The sequence below is a fragment of the Benincasa hispida genome, chromosome 1, assembly GCF_027475165.1.
Source record: "Benincasa hispida cultivar pf3 chromosome 1, pf3_genome.v1.1, whole genome shotgun sequence".
Lineage (NCBI taxonomy): Eukaryota > Viridiplantae > Streptophyta > Magnoliopsida > Cucurbitales > Cucurbitaceae > Benincasa > Benincasa hispida.
In genome coordinates, this window is record NC_143478.1 from 66811605 (window position 1) to 66833702 (window position 22098).

The window sequence follows — 22098 nt, forward strand, 5'->3', positions numbered from 1 at the left end:
CTGATATGGTCAATTGTTTGTTATTTGTTTTAGCATGTCTTCCACAATTATTTCCATGCTAAAGAACAAAAAACTAACTGGTGAAAACTATGCAGTTTGAAAATCTAACTTGAATTCGATTCTAGTTATAGATGATCTATAGTTCATCTTAACGAAGAAGTGTCCTCCAATCCTTGCTTGAAATGCATCCCAAGCAATGAGGGATGCCCATGACTGTTGGACAAAGGCCAATGACAAGGCTCGAGTCTACATCATGGAAAGTCTGTCTGATGTTCTTACCAAGAAACACGAGATCATGATCACTGCACCTCAGATCATGATCACTGCACCTCAGATCAGGGAGTTCCTCCAGGAGATGTTTGGACAACTGTCCTCTCATATCTAACACGAGGCCCATAAGTACGTTTATAATGCGTGAACAAAGGAAGGCTAGTCAGTGAGGGAACATGTTCTTGACCTAATGGTCCATTTCAATGTTGTCGAAAGGAATGGTGTGGTCATTGATGAGCAAAGTTAAGTGTCATTTATTCTAGAATCTCTTCCAAAGAGTTTCCTCCAATTCCGCAGCAATGCGGTTATGAATAAAATATAGTACACCATAACTACCCTTTTGAATGAGCAGACTTATCGGTCTATTATGAAAAGTAAGGGAACGATAGAAGGAAGGGTAAATGTTGCCTATTCTAAGAAGTTCCACAATGGTTCATCCTCTAGAATTAAGTTTATTTCCTCACCGTCTAGTTCTAAGAAGATCCAAAAGAAGAAATGAGGGAAGGGGAACATTCCCATTGCTAGGAAAGGCAAGGGCAAGACCAAGGTGGCCGACAATGGCAAGTGCTTCCACTGTAATGTGGATGGTCACTGGAAACATAATTGCCCGAAGTACCGTGCTGAAAAGAAGAAAGAAAATGAAGGTAAATATAATTTACTGGTTCTAGAAACTTGTTTAGTAGAAAATGACCATAATGCCTGGATATTTGATTCGGGAGCCACTAATCATGTTTCTTCTTCTTTACAGGGAATTGGTTTCTTCTAACAATAGAGGATGGTGAAATGATGCTTAAGGTTGAAACGGGAGACGCCATTTCAGCTCGTGCATTAGGAGCTGTAAAGTTGTTTTCTAGAAATAGATACTTGTTTTTTGAAAACTTGTATATAGTTCCTAAAATTATAAGGAACCTTATATCTATTTCTTGCTTAGTTGAACAGATGTATTCAGTTTCTTTTTCTTTTAGTGAAGCGTTCATTATGAGGAATGGCGTGGCTATTTGTTTAGCTAAATTAGAAAATAACTTGTATGTGTTAAGACCAACTAAAGCAAAATCACTTTTAAATCTTGAGATTTTTAAAATTGCTAATACTCAAACTAAAAGGCAAAGAATTTATTCAAGTAACAATAATACATATCTTTGACATTTGAGATTAGGTCACATAAATCTTGATAGGATCGGGAGATCGGTAAAGAATAGACTTCTAAGCGAGTTAGAAGATGATTCATTACCTGCATGTGAATCTTGTCTTGAAGGAGAAATGACTAAAAGATCTTTTAATGGAAAAAGTTATACAACCAAAGAGCCCTTAGAGCTCATACATTCAGTCTTTGTGGTTCAATGAATGTAAAAGATGGAGGAGGGTACGAATACTTCATCTCTTTCATACATGATTATTCAAGGATGGTTACTTATACCTAATGGAACATAAGCTGAAGCCCTTGAAAAGTTAAAGGAGTATAAGGTTGAAGTTGAAAACCTGTTAGGTAAAACGATTAAAACACTTCGATTTGATCGGGGTAGAGAATACATGGATTTAGCATTCAAAGACTATATGATAAAACATGGAATCCGATCCCAACTTCAGCACCTAGTACACCTCAGCAGAACGGTGTATCAGAAAGGAGAAATAGAACATTATTAGACATGGTTCGTTCTATGATGAGCTATGCTCAATTGCCTAGCTTATTTTGAGGGTATGCAGTAGAGACTGTAGTTCACATCTTGAATAACATTCCCTCGAAGAGTGTTTCTAAAACACCTTTCAAGTTATGGAGAGTGCGTAAACTAAGTTTGCGTTACTTCAGAATCTTGGATTGTCCTGCACATGTGCCAGTGACAAATCCTAAGAAATTGAAACCTCGTTCAAGGTTATGTCAATTTGTTGGTTACCCTAAAGAAACAATAAGTGGTCTGTTCTACGACCCTCAAGAAAACAAGGTGTTTGTATCGACAAATGTTACATTCTTGGAGGAAGGCCACATGAGAGATCATAAACTACGGAGAAAATTAGTATTAAATGAAGCTACTGAAGAGTGAATGAGAGTTATTGATCAAGTTGATCCTTCATCAAAAGTTAATGAAGAAGCCAACACTTCACGTCAGCCTTGTCCTTCTCAACCGTTAGGAGTGTCTCGACGTAGTGGGAGGGATATATCATAACTTGGCCGTTACTTGGGTTTAACTGAAACTGAATTGTCATACCAAATGACAACGTTGATGATCCATTGTCCTATAAGCAAGCAATGAATCACGTAAACAAGGATCAATGGGTCAAAGTCATGGACCTTGAAATAGAGTATATGTACTTCAATTCATTATAAAAACTTGTAGATCTACCTGAAGGGGTTAAATACATAGGGTGTAAATAGATCTATAAAAGAAAGAGAGATATAGCTAGAAAGGTACAAACCGTCAAAGCTAGACTTGTAGCAAAGGGTTATACATAGAGAGAAGACATTAACTATGAGGAAACTTTTTCTCCTATTTTTATGCTTAAGTCTATAAGAATTCTCTTACCCATAGCCACATATTATGACTATGAGATATGACAAATGGATATCAAGACTATTTTTCTGAATGACAATCTTGAAGAGAACATCTTTATGTCTCAGCCTGAAGGGTTTATAGTCCAAGGTCAAGAGTAAAATGTTTGTGAGTTGAATCGATCCATTTATGGATTGAAGCAAACATTTAAATCTTGGAACATTAAATTTGATACTGCAACCAAATCTTTTGGTTTTGATCAGAATATAGATGAACCTTGTATCTACAAGAAAATCATTAATGGTAAAATAGCTTTCTTGGTACTTTATGTGGATGATATCCTACTCACTAGGAAAGATGTAGGGTATCTTACTGATGTTACAAAATGGCTAGCAACCCAATTCCAAATGAAATATTTGGGAGAGACGCAATATGTTCTTGAGACCCAAACTATTGAAGATTGTAAGAATAGAATGTTGGCTCTGTCTAAAGCAACCTATATCGACAAAGTGTTGACTCAATATTCGATGCAGAACTCTACGAAGGGTTTATTACCTTTCAGGCATAGGGTTCACTTGTCTTAAGAACAGTGTCCTAAGACATCTCAAGAAATTGAGGATATGAGACATATTCCCTATGCCTCAACTATGGGAAACTTAATGTATGCTATGCTATGTACTAGGCCAGACATTTGTTATACAATGAGAATAGTCAGTAGGTACCAATCCAATCTAGGGTTAGATCACTGGACTACAATTAAGAACATCCTCAAGTATCTTAAGAGAACAAGGGACTATACTCTGATGTATGGAACTAAGGATTTGATCCTTATGAGAAACATCGATTTTGATTTCCAAACCGACAAGGATTCAAGGAATCCATGCCAGGATCAATGTTCTCCCTGAATGAGGGAGCTGTAGTATGGCATAGCATCAAGCAAGGATACATTGTAGACTCTACTATAGCGGCTGAATATGTAGCTGCTTGTGAAGCAGCAAAGGAAGCAGTTTGGCTCAAGAATTTCCTAAGTGATTTAGAAGTCGTTCCAAACATGGACTTGCCTATCACCTTATACTGTGACAACAATGGGGCAGTAGCCAACTCTAAAGAGCCTTACAACCACAAACTAGGAAAACATATTGAGATAAAGTATCACCTGATATGGGAGATTGTGCAATGAGGAGTTGTGGTTGTCACAAAGATCTCTTCGGAGCACAACATTATTGATCTGTTTATAAAGGCTCTCTCGGCTAAAGTGTATGAGAGTCATCTAGAGAGTCTAGGTCTGCGAGACATGTACATTGTATAATCTAGGGCAAGTGGGAGATGTGTAATGGGTATATGGATACCTTAGTTTATTGTATTTATTTACCATTCTCGTTGTTTTGGGTTTTTGATATTATGTACATCCCACTAACTAGAGTTTTAGTTTAGATGGGAGTTTGTTGGGTTTTATACCCTAAAACTCGTAGATAATAAATACAAATAATTAACTATCATCAATAAAGAGTTATCGATGTTATTATAATAAGTATTATTGATTGTATTTTATTCATTTTTTCTTAATAACCCTAAATCCAATAAACTAACTAAATCTAATAAACTAACATCATAGGTTGTCTTATGAGTCTTGAACTGTATGTGGAGACATATAGGGACCAATGTTAAAGATACAATCTAAAGCATATATAGTTTAGAGATAAGGCTGGGTACCTTATCCTAGTGACACTATGGATACAACCCAATTTGTATTTAATACAAATGCAATTATCCGACGCATTCGTATAGGTGACATGCAAGTGGGGGTATCATATGCAATGTGTTTGCATAAAACCGGAAAGTGAAATAGTATCCACTAGATGTAACTCTGTTAACTAGTTAGGTTTCTATTTCAATAGGATGACCTACGCAACTTAGTCTTAATCCTTAGTCTATTATGAACTTCTGTTCATGAGGGATTGTCCTTTGATTTGTATGGATGAGAGTGGCCATTCACCAACTTAATATGCCTACTATTTTGGGGACATGACAGAGAGGGGAGCTAGAAACATAATAATATAATATGAGTTTCACTCCTTCTGCACCTTAGGGTAAGTAGATGAGTGTTCGCTTAAGTAGTGTCTCCAGGACTTGAACAAAGGGCCCTACTTCTTACTGACCCTAGAGGGGTTTCTGTTTAATGGTTTGACCATAAACAGGTTGTTCATTAAAGGAGCACTAGTACTTAAGGATAACGAAGTAACCCAAAAGTAAAATGATAATTTTGACCTAGCTGGTGTTACGAACACTTGTGAAGGACTAACTTGATGTTGTTGGTCTATATCCATATATACAAAAATATATCTGCAGTGAGAAGAGTGTAGCTGTGGGTCTTTAGTAGAGCGTACGTATTGTTAACGAATATTGATTATTGTGGTTAATGAGCTTACCAATTAATCTTATATCATTGGAGCTTCTAATCTGTAGGTCCATGAGGTCTTCTTTCTAGCTCGTAAAGTAAATTGAGGTAATTATGTCTTGAATTGAGTTTGAAATATTCAAGTTCACTTAGGGAAATAGTATAATGTATAATGATGACATTGTAATATAAAGTTTATATTTTAATTAAACTTTGTAATATAAATTTAATTTTGAATATGATTCAAAATTAATTTATGGAAGGATTAAATATTTTAAGGAGTTCAAATATCAATTTAATATGAATTGGATTCATATTAAAATTATAGGTTAAAATATGGGTGAAGCTGGGGTGGTCGTCAGAGGTGGTTGTCGAAGTTGTCAATTGAGGTGGTTGTAGAAGTTCGAATTTCGTCATTGGAATTGTCATCAGAGGTGGTTGTCAGAGTCTGGAGTTCGTCGTCGGAGTTGTCATCAGAGGTGATTGTCGGAGTCCGAAGTTAATTCTTGAAGTGTGACAGTGGCCGATGAGTGGAGTCATTGAAAACATGGGAAGAAGAGAGAGTTGGAGTGAGATGGGGTGAGTTGGTAAAATATACTAACTCAACTCCACCAACATTTAAAGTTGGTGAGCCAAACAATGAGTTGGTATATTATACCAACTCAACTCAACTCATGTTGGTGAGCCAAACACCCACTTCGAGTTTGTTTGACCTAAGGAGTTGTGAAGTAAGAACTGGAAAGTAGAAGTTGTGAATTCCACTCTTTGTCTGGTCCAAGGAGTTGGTGGGTCTTATTACCAAAAAAATCAATTTTATATCTTATCAAACTCCTTACATTGTGGGCTCCGGAGTTCATAATTTCCTAGACTTCCTAATTTGTTACTCCTCACTATTCCACTACCTATCCCAAACACTTCTTAAGAGGTGGCCGAATACAAAATATATATATCTACATGATGTTGGAAGCGATTGATGGACACTCACAAATAAATAACCAACAAATGATTATTTGAGAGGACACAAAAACACTTTTAATTGAAGACTCTCAAACTTAGTTCACACTTTTGATTAAACTTTCTTTGTGTGTTATTCTCTATACACTTGGATATATCAACAATGTCAATGTCAATCCTATTTATACAATTTTCATGGGTAAATTAAATTTAAATACATAACTCACGCCCTAATTAAATATACATGAAACAATTAAAATCTTACACTTAATTCATGTGAAACTATACTAAATTAACTCTTATGTTAACATACTTAATTAACTCTCATCTTTTAATTTTTCAACTCTCATAAATTAATAATTAACAATCCCCCCCCCCCCCCCCCCCCCCCCCCAAACATGTTTTCTGAAAACTCCAAGCAAAGTTCTTAATGTTAAACACATCAACTTTGAGTGGTTTCGTGAAAATATCCACAATTTGATCTTCAGTCATCACATATTCAACTTGAACCTTATTTCTTGAAATACAATCTCTGATAAAATGAAATCTTGTATCAATGTGCTTGCTATGATCATGAAACACTAGATTCTTTGCTAGAGCAATTGTTGACTTATTATCTACATGGATCACAGTTGCATCATCTTGCGAAATTTCAACTGTCTTCAGCAAATTCCTTAACCAAATTGCATGACAAATACATGAGGTTGCAGCAACATATTCTGCCTCACAAGTAGATAATGTCACAATAAGTTGCTTCTTATAACTCCAAGTAAATGCAATATTACCAACAAAGAACACATATCCACTTGTACTTTTTCGGTCATTAAAATCTCCAGCCCAATCAATATTACAATAACCATCAAGCTTGAATTCCTTAGATGGAGAATAAAATAATCCATAATCAAGTGTTCCTTTGAGGTAACAAATTCTCTTTGCCACTTTCAAATGAGTAATTGTAGGAGATTCCATAAATCGACTAACCAATCCAACGCTAAAAAGAATATATGGTCGTATGCAAGTCAAATATCTCAAACTTCCAATTAAGCTTTAGAAATATGAAAGATCAACAATATCCTCTTCTTCATATTTGAACAGTTTTATCCCAACTTCAATTGGAGTTGTGACAGGATTAGACTTGATCATTTTGAACTTCTCTAGAATTTCTCTAGCATATCGTGCTTGAGAGATAAAAATACCTTCCTTTGGCTGCTTCACCCCAATGTCAAGATAATATGACACAATCCAATATCTATCATTTCAAATTCTTGGGTCATTGCCTTCTCGAGATGTTCAAATATACTTGTATAATTTCTGTAAAAATTAAGCCATCCACATATAGACAAACCAACAAAACATCTTCACTATCATTAGTCTTAATATGTAGAGAATGTTCATAAGAACATCTCAAATACTCATTGTCAAGGAAAAATATCTGTTGATTCTACTATTCCACATTCTAGGTGCTTGTTTCAATCCATACAATGCCTTCTTTAATTTCAAGACTTTATCTTCTTGACCTTTCACAACATAGCCAAGAGGTTGTTAATTCATCTATAACTTATCTAGTTAAAACATGTGATGGACATTCACAAATAAATAACCAACAAACGATTATTTGTGAGGAAACAAAAACACTTTTAATTGAAAGACTCTTCAAACTTGATTCACACTTTTGATTGAACTCTCTTTGTGTTCTTCTCTAACACTTTGATACATCAATAATGTCAATGTTAATCCTATTTATAGGATTGTCATGGGTAAATTTAAATACATAACTCACACCCTAATTAAATATACATGGAACAATTAAAATCCTACATTTAATTCATGTGAAACTCTACTAAATTAACTCTTATGTTAATATACTTAATTAACTCTCATATTTTAATTTTTTCAACTCTGGTAAATTAATTTATTTATAACGTATCTAATTAAAACATGTTTAATTTTCAACCCATGAAATGAGGATCGGAACTATTACAAAACTTTATACCGCTCAAGAAGAAACCAACTTTAGCTCTTCAGTATCACCAAAAGCCTCTCAAACACTCATATACTATGGGACTTCAATTAATTAAATAGCAATAAATACCAAATAAAAACAAAAAACAAAAAAAGAGTCTTAAATATTGAAGCTGCTTAACTCTTAAGGCTACGTAAATTATTCAGTCGGTACAAAAAAACAGACTCCATGGAAGTTGGAAATTTGTCTCTTTCTTTTCTTTTTATCGTTTTATTTTCTGGGAAGAGGAAGAAGGAAGAAGGAAATTAGAGCATTAAAGCTTATTGAAAGCATTTTTTAGGCCAGAAAGAGATGAAAGTAATGACGACATAAGCGACATGGTTTCAACAACTTAAACAGAAGCCTTCGGATTTAGCCTAAATTTCGTGCCCAAAAATACTGCCACAGCTGTTGTCTCAACATGCGTGAAACGCCTTCCCTTTTCTTTTAGTTTATTATTTTTTTTATAGTCTACGTTCATGCCAAATTTTAGACATGGGTGAACCTGAGTGTCACGTGACACTACAACAAATTTATTTGAAGGGAAGAAAACCTACATACCAATGTGGTGCTTGCCATACAAACTCTGATACTTAAGTTAGAGAGTGAAAGAATGTGGAAGTTAGGGAGTTTGAAACTAGGACTCAAGTTAAGTTATCATGATATATTTATAGATAAAGTTTACCTAGTGATTCTCTAGGATTTTCAAGTCTCCTTGAGATGATTAGATAACCGACTAATCTAAGGGGTGCGCCTGCTTTCGTGTTTGGCCTGGGTCGGCATTGGTCTCGGACATGAGGCCAAGCTTCTTCCTTAGGCTATATCTTGGGCCTAAAATGTTACTTTGGGTTGGGACATGTATGTAAAACATGCCTCTTTAGGCATTCAGAAAGGGTCGGCCTCGACCTCTCGGGCCCAAGGCTGAGGTTGCTGGCTTGGATCCCCTTTTCTTAGGTTCATTTTGGTCTCTAGTTGATACTTTTAGTCCGTACGTTTTTTCTTGACGTTGTCATTTCTAAATGTCAATTATATCCACTGGTTCAAAATTACTCGTTACAGTTTATGAAGTTCTTGTTATATTTATTATTATTATTATTCTCGTAGTTGATAGTATATATTTTGAGTAATTAGAACTACATTCATGTTAGTGGGAACTTTGAAATGATTTATCACTATTTTGAGTTATAGAAAATTTGGGACTTAAAAGGAGATATGATGAAGTTCATAATCAATTGGACATGTAAAAAGGTGAGACTCGAGTTAAAACCACACTCGAGGCTTTCGTTTTGGTAAGTGGACAATGCCCAGTAGTCCAGGTGACTCTTGAAATGGCATTCAACCTAATTTTATTTTGAAATCCTTTCAAGTAAATACATTATTATGAATCCATTCTCACTCTCAAATTCAACACTTTCCTCATTCTTTCATTTCTTAAGCATTAAATTGTTTATGTCAAATAATATCATACTAGTATTTAGGTTTATTTTCTTTTGTATATCATGTTTTTTTTTAAAAAAACATAAATTTACCATTGTTATCATGTGAAAGTTAGATTCTTTTCTTGTTCAAATGTTAGCATCAAACAATTTTTTTTAAGACCGTTTTTATTTTTTAGCTAGGCAAAATTAATCAATTAGCACTAAAACTTTCAATTTTTTTTATTAAACTTTAGAGCTAAAATTTAAATGTTACAAGTTTTGTCTTCTTTAAATTCTTCACCACAATACCATCGATAGATTTTATTTCAAAGTGGGAAAAACTCTACTACTCTTACTGGAACAAATAGAATTTTCTAGATAGAAATTGATACAAACATTCTAAACTCATGTTTATTACACAACTTTCAACATTCTACACAAAAATAAGTTATTTGATCAGGGAATAAGTTATTCACATGTATCTTTTTTCTTTCCATACAATAGTTTTCATTACTCTTCCAAAATTGTGAGTTTTCTCCATCTTTTGTTTTGAATATAGTTAATTAATTAAATAAATATTTTATAATAATTTAACAAAATTAATATAATTATTTGTTTTAATAAATCAATAATAAAAATTTGTTAAAGAATGCAACCACTTATTTACATAAACTATTAATTAATTAACTACCAATATACTTAATTAATAAACTTAGTGAAGATTAATTTTTCAATAATTATAATTAATTATTTATTGTCATTTTATAATGAAACACTTTACTGGAGAAGAAATTTTGAGCGATTGAACATTTGTCACATCATCACAATAAAAGCCTATTTTCTTAGATTTAGGGCCAATAAAAAATTAATATGTGCCCCTAAATTAAATTTGGAGATAAATGAATGGCAAATAAATGATGTCAATTGTGTCTTCAATCTAGCCATCTGAATCACCACAACGGACTTGATCGAATTCAATGATGATTAAGCACGTGATCAATTATTGAAAATTGGATCATATGACAACTTTTAGGGTTTAGTTTTGAAAAATATCAAAACCAACAAATAATAAAATTCATGACAACTCACATGATATGCACATGGCCACAAATTTTCAAATCCTTGTTTTACCCTGTTTGGTTCTTAGTTTTTGTTATTGATGAAATTACAAATATAAGTGTAGAATCATAACAATGATGGGGTTACATATATAAGGTAATTGTTGACTTCTTAGTTATCCACTATCCCTCTAATCGATTCATTTGAAAAAAAATAAAAAAAAATTTCCTTCCAAAAATAATCGCCCTTCCTGATTTTCCCCACCTAGTTAACATTTCAATGCAGATTTTATTATTAGTTTAGATTCTATTTAACCATTTTTCGAATTAATCTTACTTGGATTAAATATCTAAATTTTTCTAATAAATTTATATTTTAAATATCCATATATTATCAAGTTTCATTTTATCAGATCACATTTTTTCAAATGTTTGAATTGTTTTTCATTATTTTATACATATTCTTAATAAATTAACATGATATCTCCCCATATTTTTTAAGGTTTAAATTGTTTTGTATATGTTATTAGATCCAACTATACATATTTTATCTTTAGTCACTATTTTTATCTCATTTTATATCATATTATATTATTACATTACCATTGTTAACACTTTGAAATACATTTTTGGTTATTTTACATTTCATTATCTAAAAATCATGTATTTGTTATTGATGCATCAATAAAATTGAATTTACAAATTTGTTTTTTTCTTCTTAATTTCAATTTTTTTCATCCTCATCTTTTGATTTACCAAACAATTCTATCCATTGATCCATCAATTTTCTTATTCTCCTGCTCTTCATCGGTTCTTGTATGACGTTTAATCTTCTTTTACTTCATTATTATAATCAGTTTTCTTCATTTTTTGGCAAAAAAAGATGAAATCTGTTCATCGGAGAGAATCAGAATTAGACACTCCAATAAATTGAAACTTCTACAACTGTATTGGACGCTAGAGAATCGAAATTATGATTTTTGTGGGGTGGTTGACTACTCTTTAGCGTGTCTATGAATCTTTCAAATACACTATATATGAATTATAATTCAGCAGTAATATATCATTCTCTCCAATCTTCCGAGGACATTCTTCTCATATTTGATTTATTTAATTCTTTTTAAATTGGTTTAACTTTTTGTTACTAAATTTAGTTTTATATCTTTTTTCATTTGTATGAAGTTATGAGATTTACTAATTTACATCTACACATCCAGTATAATTGTAATATGAAATTATGCTATTTTAATCATCATTTTTCGTATTTCCTTATTTAATTTAGAGATTCTCCCTAATTTTTCTCCAATAATATCCATTTACATCTACTTTTTGTTATCCGATTCGGTTTTGTCTTATTCCTTCTTTATTTGTTTATACATTTTGTTAGCATAATCATATATTTTTTTTATTTATATTATCACTATTTCTATAGTTTATAAGTGATATAACAATATATCATTGGTATATAAAACATATTTATATATCTATTTATTATTTTAATAATATTTGTTCTCCATTGTTTCATTAAAAAAAGGAAACAGAAAAAACCTAACCCACATTTCTAAGTTCCAAATATTTATAATTTTCTATGGAAATAAGAAAATCTAAGATAGTGTCATCCTTACATACTTATAAATATATATATATATATTTTAAAAAAACTAATTCTACTTTAGCTCCCACTCTCATCCCACTAGGGGTATACATAAAAGCATCGAAAACCGATTTGACCAATCGAAATCGACTGAATTAAGGTCGATCGATCGGGACTAGGGATCGATTGTCAGTTTTCCTATAAAAAAAATTGGAAAACTGACCGACATATATATATATATATATATATATATATATATATATATATATGGTTCTTTTTTTTAGAAAAAAAAAGTATAAAAGCACGCCCATTAACACCAACCCAATCCCAAGCCACTACATGATTGCTTAATTTTTTTTCATAAAAAAATGATTGATTTAAAATTTAAAAAGTTGCAAATTATATTAACCTAACAATAATACTTCGTCAATTCATCTTTCTTTTTCATTCACCTTTAGCTTTGTAAGAACAAAAAGGAGGGAAAAAAAATCAAACCGACCGACCGACTCAACTGGTGGTCGGCCAAATTTTATACATTTTTTCTGGTCGGTTTTCAGTGTTGGTTTTTTTCTAAAACCGACACCGACCAATCGATTTACACCCCTACTCCCACCCTTTTCTTTCCCTCTTTCTTATTTCCCATTTGCAACAAGTCTATAGCCATAACATCTCCACAACCTTTCCTTTAAAATTGATTCCAGCACACCGTCCTCATTACAGTCACATTTTGGGTCTCCTCCTTTAGAACCATCCATTATTTCTTCTCTCACCGTCACCATCTCTACTACATTTCAGCCTTTGCTCATCACCAACTGGTTCTCTAAGCAACCGCATGCCACCACCTGTGACCATCGTACTACAGGCATAACATCGTGGTCGTCCATCGAAGAAGTAGTCGTCAATTAGTTGTTGATGAGGACCATATTGGTTGGTTTTTCGATTTTGGAACTCTTTCTAAGATTTTGGGATGTTATTTGTTTTTTAGCTAACTTTTGGTTGAGTTTTTTTTTCCTTCTAGAATGGTTAGGTAGAGTGTATTTGCGGTTTTCAAGTTTCTTTGTTTTAAGTATTGTTTCTTTGTACTCATTTTGTTAGTCTTTGGGTTAGTTTTATCCTTTACTATTTACTATTTTCTATTATTTAAATTCATTTTGCTATTTTTACAATTTCAAACTTTTTTTTTCCATTTTTTCAAATGAAACTTTAAAATTTGCTATTTCTCTTGTCGATTATTTTGCTGATAACCCAATTAAACCTAAAATTATAATTTGGACCGAGTCGAATAAATTAATTTGCTCAAGTCCAAGGTCCAACTCAATTCAAACTCAGGTAGAGAGTTCAGTCAAACATTGGAACCAAGCCCAAACTTAATTATTGTGCCCAAAAGTTAACTAGGCCCAAGTCCACCTTAATGCTCATGAAAGCTCTATAAATAGGGGCTTTACTCCTCATTTTGGGGGTTTGGAACAATTGAAGGCTGAAGCTCTAAAGCTACGAAGTATTAAATGTCGAAACCTCAAAGTTTTGAAGATTTGAAGCTCAAAGATCAACTTTTTCTCTCTTGAAGATCGAAAGACTAAGGTTTAGAAGACTCTGAAAGATTAGATGTTTTAAAGTTTTTTATGTCAAAAGTTTAGAGACAATTAACAAGAAATTTTAGAAAGAATTCATAAGGCAAAACACTTCCCAAACTCTTGAAAACAAAGCTGCAAACCCTCGAGACAAATCAACATTCGAGAACAAGCTGTAAAGCCTCGAGACAAACCAACCTTGAGAACAAGCAGCAAGGCCTTCAAGACAAATTTACTTTTCGAGAAAAAACATCAAATGATCATTTATTAGAGTTAATACTCATGGAGATAAACCAATATAAATACAAAGCTCATTCCAACAAATTAAAATTTCCAAAAATCTCCCCGAACATATTTATTTATCCGAATTAATTTTATTAAGATCATTCATTTTTAACATCTAATGTTGCTTGTTAATTTTTATTTTTTAACGTATTATATTTTGCTCTCTTTTTCTTACATTAGTTTTTATATATTGTTTATTAACATATATTTCTTTATATTATTTAATTAAAATTAATTGATTCAAATAAAATTTATATTTAATAACATTGAACGTTACTTAGCTACAATTAAATAATTTATTGTAATAAATAAATAACTATATAGTAATTTAATTAATTTAAAATAATAAAAACATACTAAATTAAAGTAATGATGGATATAATAAAAATACTATTTAGTTAATTTTAGTTTTAGTTTCAAATTTTTTTAAAAAAATAGTATTAAGTATTTTAATTTAGTATAAATATTCATTTTCTTAATAGGACTTGTAATTAGTTATCCAAATAAAATGATTCCTTTATCATCAATTGATCGATTAGAATTATATAAGGTTAACATTGTTAATTTCTTAAATAAATGCAAACATAAATGGTTACTTTCAAATCTTGATTACATATTCCAGAACCAAATACAACAATCTTTTATTTCTATTAATCTTATTCCCAGACACGTTAAAAAATATAATTTTTTTCCCAAACATCTATGAAAAGTTAAATGGAATGATCCATTAGAGAACTCCTAAAGGTTTAATATTTATCTTAAAAACAAACTTAGTCCAAATCCTTAAGTCGAACACTTTATTAGAAAGTTGGTTAATTTTGTAACGGGTTAATTATATGTCCCATTATAATTCAATCTTTGAACACTACAAGAAATCTAACTTCTCCCGACATCACAATTCATCGGAAAAGAGTGAAAAATACGTTGAAAAAGGTTCTACCGACAAATAATGAGTCGTCGAGAGTTTGGTCAGGAAAAATCCGTTGGGAGAGGAACTCTCGACACATAGTCGAGGAACTCCCGACGCATGTATAGGGCATCGAGAGTTCCACTAACTGTCAATGCCTTATATACAACATCGACAGTTGGGGAACTCCCGATGGTTGTTTCATGCATCTGGAGTGTTCCAACTCCCTACGGTTTATTTTATGCGTCGGGAGTTACAAGAACTCTAAATGCAGTAATATATATGCATGGGGAGTTCTTTCATTAGTTGAAAATTGTCTTTCAAATATTTTTAATTTATAGTTTGTAATTTTTTAAAATTTGATCTCAATAACCTGTAAAACATAATTAACCAAATAAAGATTCACATAATAAATAAAACAACGAAAATGAAGTTCATTACGTGCTTCGGTCATTAAATCCTCGAATAAGTTCGTGGTATCTCTTTATTGACCATTAGAGGACATTCCATTCTCAATCATTTCTTCATTTGCATTTTCGTTTTCAGTTAGAACTTGTAAATCGTTTATAAGATTCAACATCTCATTTTCTTCGACAGAATTACTCTCTATACTATCTACTTCAACATTCTGTATTGAATGACTTGTAGGACTTTCAAAATTTCTAGATAAGTTTACTGGCTTTCCATGAGATAACCATTCACAGTATGAGGGAGATATTCCATATATTAATAGATGTCGTTCCACAATATCTATTTTTTCCCAAATTGAATTCATACAATTCTTGCATAGACATCTTATTCGTCCGGAATCATTAACATGAAACTTTGCCATATCTAAAATCTGAGATACTCATTCTCTATACTCCACTGATGACTTATTCCTTTAATTTAATCAATTCTTTATTCATCTTTAAAAATAAATCTTTTCTGACCAACTTGTAATCCAAAACAATAACCTGGATTAAGTCTTTATTAAGCATGAATTTTGATTAACTTAATACAAAATTCCAAGTTTGTTCGGAGTATTTAAAATTTTAAATAATTTATAATATGCGATTTGACTTTTTTTGCCCCAATGTTATTGATTTTTTTCCCTAAACTAAGTCCAGAATTAAGTAAATTATAACATCCATAATCCAAAAAATTGCATAAATTGAAACATCCACAATCCATGACTTAAATAAAAACAATGCTAATTAAAAACAATCCACAATAACATTCATACTCCAAAAAAGTGCATAAATTGAAACATCCACAATCCACAATAACATGCTATAAATTAATCCACAATCCACAATAACAACTCACTCCATAGTAACATGCTATAAATCAATCCACAATCCACAATAACAACTCAATCCACAATAACATACTATAAATTAATCTATAATTCACAATAACAATTCAATTCACAAAAAATTGCATAAATTGAAAAATAACGATTTAAATTAATACATAAAATAAGAGAAAATAAAATGGAAAGATTACCGGTGGGTGGCGACTGGTGGTTGAAGGAAGGGAGGCAGCGACGATGATTGCTTGAAGGACCAAAACGGAAAGGGAAGGGAGAGGGATCGACGTGTGAGGGAGTGGAGTGGGGGAGGAGATCGGCGAGGAAGAAGGATGGGGGAAATGAGAGAGATTGGCAAAGGGAAAGGGAAGAATCGCGGCGGCGGTGGGTTAGGGTTCAAAATGGGGAGAATGGAGAAAATGAGGAAGAAGGGATCTGGTTTTTACCAGATCCCATCTCCCGACGGGCATTGGGAGATCCGTCGGGAGTTCCAAAGTAACTTCCGACGGTTAGGGTATGGCGTGACGCTTATTTTGTTCGTCGGGAGTTCCCGAGGAACTCCTGACGGTTCTTTATGATGTCGGGAGTTTCCAGGAAACTCTCGATGCCATTTTACGTCGTCAGGAGACACCCTTTCTCTCGACGACCAAACTCCCGACGATCGATTTAGCCATCGGAAAACTCGGTTTTCTTGTAGTGGAAGTTTGAAATTTAATTTAATAATATACGTTTAGAAAATTCTTTTATTAAAACAAAATAGAAATTGATATGACAACTCTTATGTAATTAAAATTGTAAAGCATACATTACACTCATCATTAGGTTAGACGGAGCTAGGTAAGTCCTAAAAGGTATTGGCCCTAGTTTAACAAGTCTAAGTTGTTTAAACTTACATCTGGCCAACCTAATTTGTAACAGCCAAGCCAATAGATCAATAAATCAATCAACTAAATATTAGTTATTTACTTAAAAAAAATATTAATGAAGGGTCATAGATGAGGTTGACGCGTGATATCATTCATAAAATTATTTACATCACAACTAATATCCAAAATTGATTAAAAAAATGATTTTTATGATATCTTTTAAGATGAAAGAAAGGATAGTAACGTTTTCTAATTTTTATATCTTTTTACATGAAAGTTAATACGTCAAATTTTTTATTTAAAACAAATTTTAAAATTCAAACATAAAGTCAAAATAACATAGTTTAACTAATATATTATTTGTAGGATCACTTTAAACTTAAATATTGGATCCCTCTGCTATATATATTATAAAAAAAAAAAAAAAATCAAAGCATAAAAATGGAAGTTATCCAATTTTAGAAACATAATTAAAACACATCTCCAAGTTCTAACTATTTTGTATAACTAATACCAAAAAAAAATATTTTTTAAATGTTTAGATTCAAGAAATAAACGGTAGATACTTCATCCCTAAGAACAGCGGAGTATTTTTTGAAACTTTTGAATAAAAAAATATAATTTAGTGAAGTCCTCACACCCAAGTCCCAAAAACAATAATTAGTCAAATATATAAAAGAAAATATATATAGAAGTTGGTTGTGTGAAGGAAGAAAAAGTTTTATATATTTAAAGTTTATATATATTTTCAGGATAAGTTGGTTCTGTCAGTATATATATATATATAAAAAAATGATAAGATGGTGATGTAATGAAATGATATATGTGTTAAACATGCAAGCAATGCAGGCATTTCTGCAACATCTTCTTCTCTCTGTTTTCCTCTGTTTCATGATTTCTCACTCATATAGCTCCAAAGTCAAAATTCACTCCTCGTTAATGCCAACTTTGTCTCCAAACCACAAATCACCGCCATTCTCACTTCTTTGCCAATATATATATATATATATATATATATATAAATCCTCCTCAACAATGGACCCAATTCACTGCATCTCTAGTTTGCTATTTAACACTATAATACCCTTCCCACATAAATGATGGTGGAGTTCCATGGAGAAATCCGATGCCCCAACGACGATGAAGACGAGCAAGAGGAGGAAATTAGCTACGATGATCTCAAGAAACGAATGTGGAGAGATCGACAGAGGATGAAGAAGATGAAGGAGAAGCGTGATAATGAAGAGCCTGAATCCGCTGCCAGAGAAGAAGCCTCTCGCCGTAAGAAAATGGCTAGAGCTCAAGATTCCATTCTTAAATACATGGATAAGATCATGGAGGCTTGTAAAGCTCAAGGGTTTGTTTATGGCATCGTCCCTGAAAAGGGTAAACCCGTCACCGGCTCCTCCGAGAGCCTCCGTGAGTGGTGGCGGGATGAGGTCCGATTCGAACAAGATGCTCCCATGGCTATAGCTAAATTCCTCCCCAAAGTAATCGAAGAATCAGGGCTTGATCCCCATTCGGTTTTGCATTTACTCACCGATTTACAGGACACGACATTGGGGTCTATTCTCTCTGCTCTGATGCAGCACTGTATTCCTCCGCAGAGGAAATTCCCACTGGAGAAGGGTCTAGCACCGCCGTGGTGGCCAACGGGGAAAGAGCTTTGGTGGGGTGAACAGGGCTCCGCCGGTGGACATGGCGTTCCGCCGTATAAAAAGCCCCACGACCTAAAAAAGGCCTGGAAAATCAGTGTCTTAGCGGCGGTGATCAAACACATGTCCCATGATTTGGACAACATGAGGAAATTAGTTCGGCAATCGAAAAATTTACAAGCGAAAATGACAGCAAAAGAGACGCTTACTTGGGGTAAAGTGGTGAATCAAGAAGAAGCCCTGTTACAATTAACCAAAAATAACCTGAAAATCACCTCCGACGAAGAAGAAGAAGAAGACGGCGAAGACAGTGACGCACAGAGCAACGGTGGAATTATGACGAAACGAAAGTGTACATTCGAACAAGTAACCACATCCGATTCGACGCTGTACCCTTGCCAAAATCAATGGTGCCCACAAAGCAAGGCGCTGATGGGATTCGTGGACAAGAACGCAAGATCAGAGCATGAGACGCAGTGCGTTTACAGAGCAGGTGAGGGAGCAGAAGAATTTTCCGACGATCAGTCAATCGACATACATTTGAAGAGCGTGGTGGAGTGGATGAACTGGGAACTGTCAAGGGCAGCGCCGGGCAGCGACGAGGTGAGGATCGAAGACGCCAGAGACGGGTCGGGCAGCAGCACGGTGGAGGATTACGGGAGCGGGTACTGGAATGGCGGCGTGGGGGAAGTGGATTTGAATGCGAGTCCGGCGGAGGATTTGGGTGGCCAACAAGATGCAACTTCAATTTGGGATTTGAGGTATGAATGGGGAGCTGAAGAGTAATGAAAGCCAATCACCACTGACTTTTCTCCCACATTTTGGGTTCTTTTCCATTGATTTTCATTTCTCATTTTTGACGATCTACTTTTTAGTTTTCTTTTTCCCTCTCTCTCTTGGGGGTACAAGTGATTGGACTTTTTAGGTTATTAAGAGAAAACTGAGGTGTTGATTAATCTTCTTCCAATATGATTATGATTACGATTTATATTACTACTACTATTGGTAGTGTTCTATGAAGTCGAATTGGATTTTGTTAGGAATATTTAACTGTACTTGTTTTTTCACATTTAATGTATTGGATCGATTAAGAGTTCGTTCTTAACTACATTTTTAGGGAAATAATGGGAAATTGGTAACTTCAATTTTTTTTTTTTTTTTTAAAATCCCCTTAAAAGATATTTTATAAAACCAACAAAGAACCATCAATACACCGCTGAAGAGGTATTTGTATAATAAAACTCCCCATTCCCAGAGAGAAAATATTTATCATTAATATCACCAACTCTTAACAAGATCTTCTTTCTTCTGTTTCAGCATAATTTCATCCAAATTGTACATAATATTTGAAGTTCAGATCTAATTTCATTTCTATCAATTAGGCATAGTACAATAAATTTTCTGTACCATTCATTATGTTCTGATCATAATGTCACAATATACTTGTCTAAACAGTTTAAACTTTAGTCTAATTTCTTTTAAATTTTTTAAAGAAAAAAAGACTTTAGTCACATTAGATTAAGATGCTTCGACTCATAAATACTCATCAATGACATATTTTCGATGTCAGACTTACTCTTTCATTCATTAGACCGTTTGGGTCAAAATGTGTAAGTTCAACATGTTCTTTGACCATGTAGCCTTATCTAATAGGATCCTATGACTTTCTTGCATGAAGATCTTTTGACAGATAAAGCAAGTTAACTCTAACTCTAAGAGAATTACCTGTAATAGTTATTAAAATTGATGATAATCAACTTTGATTGCAAAAGACAAACATCTTTCTAGGAGATTTTTTTTTTTCTGGATTCATTAATCCTGAATTTTTCAGTATAGTATTCAAATGTATTAACTTTTAACACACATAAAATTGTATTTATTTACAATTGAACATAGTTTCAAAAACATTTGAAAATATACTTTATTACTAAAGCCATTCATATTCTATGAATTATGTAGTAATAAAGTTTGGAGAAATTGAATTTTTCATATGATGATAAAAGCATCGTTTTTAGCTTAAATAAACAACAACTTCTTAATATCTCCACTACTTAAATGAGATGAGCTTCCCATTGTCAAGTAGTAGAAACTATTCTACATATTTAAGTATTCTCCGAAAAATACAATGTAATTGTAGTGAAGAAATTTTTTTTGCTAATAGATCCAAATAAGGTTGGTAATGGGACTGGAGCTGGGCAAGGAGGGGTTCCTCTTCCCGAATTTACCTCCATCAAGTAGACCACCACCAAGATCTTCTATACTAATCTCAAGTGAGGATTGTGGGTGGAAACACTCAAACTGAGCTAAATTTGGATGAACTTTAGAGAGGGAATTGGGTTTTCACTGTAGCAGAAATTTGCTACAAGAACACTGCATGGCTCATCAATTCTCAGCATTGAGCTTCAATTTATAGGCTCAAATCATGCATGGAGATGCAATGTGCATGGAGGCCAGCTCCGACTTCACTAATTTAATGAAAACCAAGTGGAATTTGGAGATTAAACACTTAATCACCACAGTGGATTTTTCCAAAATTAGAAAAATCCATTAAACCCTTTTAATCATATTTTAGTGAAATTGATTAAAATATAATTTTATATTTAAATAAACTATTTTACTTATATATTTATTTAGTTTTACAAAATTAATTCAAAGTCATTAATTTTAAATAAAACTAAATTTAATTTTATTAAAATTTTAAATTATATTATATTAATTTAATATCTTAATATTAAATTAATAAAACATCCACTAATATGATTCAATTTTATATAATTAATATTTAAATCATAATTTAAATCTTAATTGATTCTCCAATTTCGTTTAATTTCGATAAAATTAAACGTTTCAATTGTATCGTATACAATTAATTGAAACCCTAAATTGAATTTGAATGTTTCAAATTCATAACCCTAATTTCAAATTTCATCTAATAATACTCAATTTATTAATCCTATTTACAAGCTAGAGAGGAACCTAATGGACCTACAGATCATGAGCTACAACGATTTGTAATTAATTGGTTAAACTCTTTAAACCAAATTAATTATTATTCGTTAACTATCAAGGCACACCATTATAGCTTGATAGTTGCACTCTCCACCCTGTTGATGTATTTCTGTCCATTTTAATCATAATTGGTTAGTCGATCCTTCACAGGTCGTTCGTATTTACAGTTGGGTCAAAATTACCATTTTACCCCTATAAATACATCTTGCTCCTTAAGCTCCCACTAACCCTCTATTGAACAACTGATTCATAATACCACTTATGAATCATGTCCCTGACTTAAGAGAACAACCTATTTGCTAACCCTAAGATGGGTAAGAGTGAATTTCATCTT

At 32.8% G+C, this 22098-nt stretch overlaps 1 protein-coding gene across 1 annotated transcript; it reads left to right on the forward strand.

Annotated features, from left to right (window-relative positions):
- Positions 1–18023: 18023 nt before the first annotated feature.
- On the forward strand, positions 18024–19694 carry LOC120081405 (Ethylene insensitive 3 family protein). Its single transcript, XM_039036644.2, has one exon. The coding sequence runs from the start codon at positions 18198–18200 to the stop codon at positions 19539–19541; it is 1344 nt and encodes a 447-aa protein (XP_038892572.1). The 5' UTR covers positions 18024–18197; the 3' UTR covers positions 19542–19694.
- Positions 19695–22098: the final 2404 nt, after the last annotated feature.

Excerpts from the sequence above, each read along its gene's own strand:
- LOC120081405 (XM_039036644.2), top strand. The coding sequence starts at position 18,198 with ATGATGGTGGAGTTCCATGGAGAAATCCGATGCCCCAACGACGATGAA.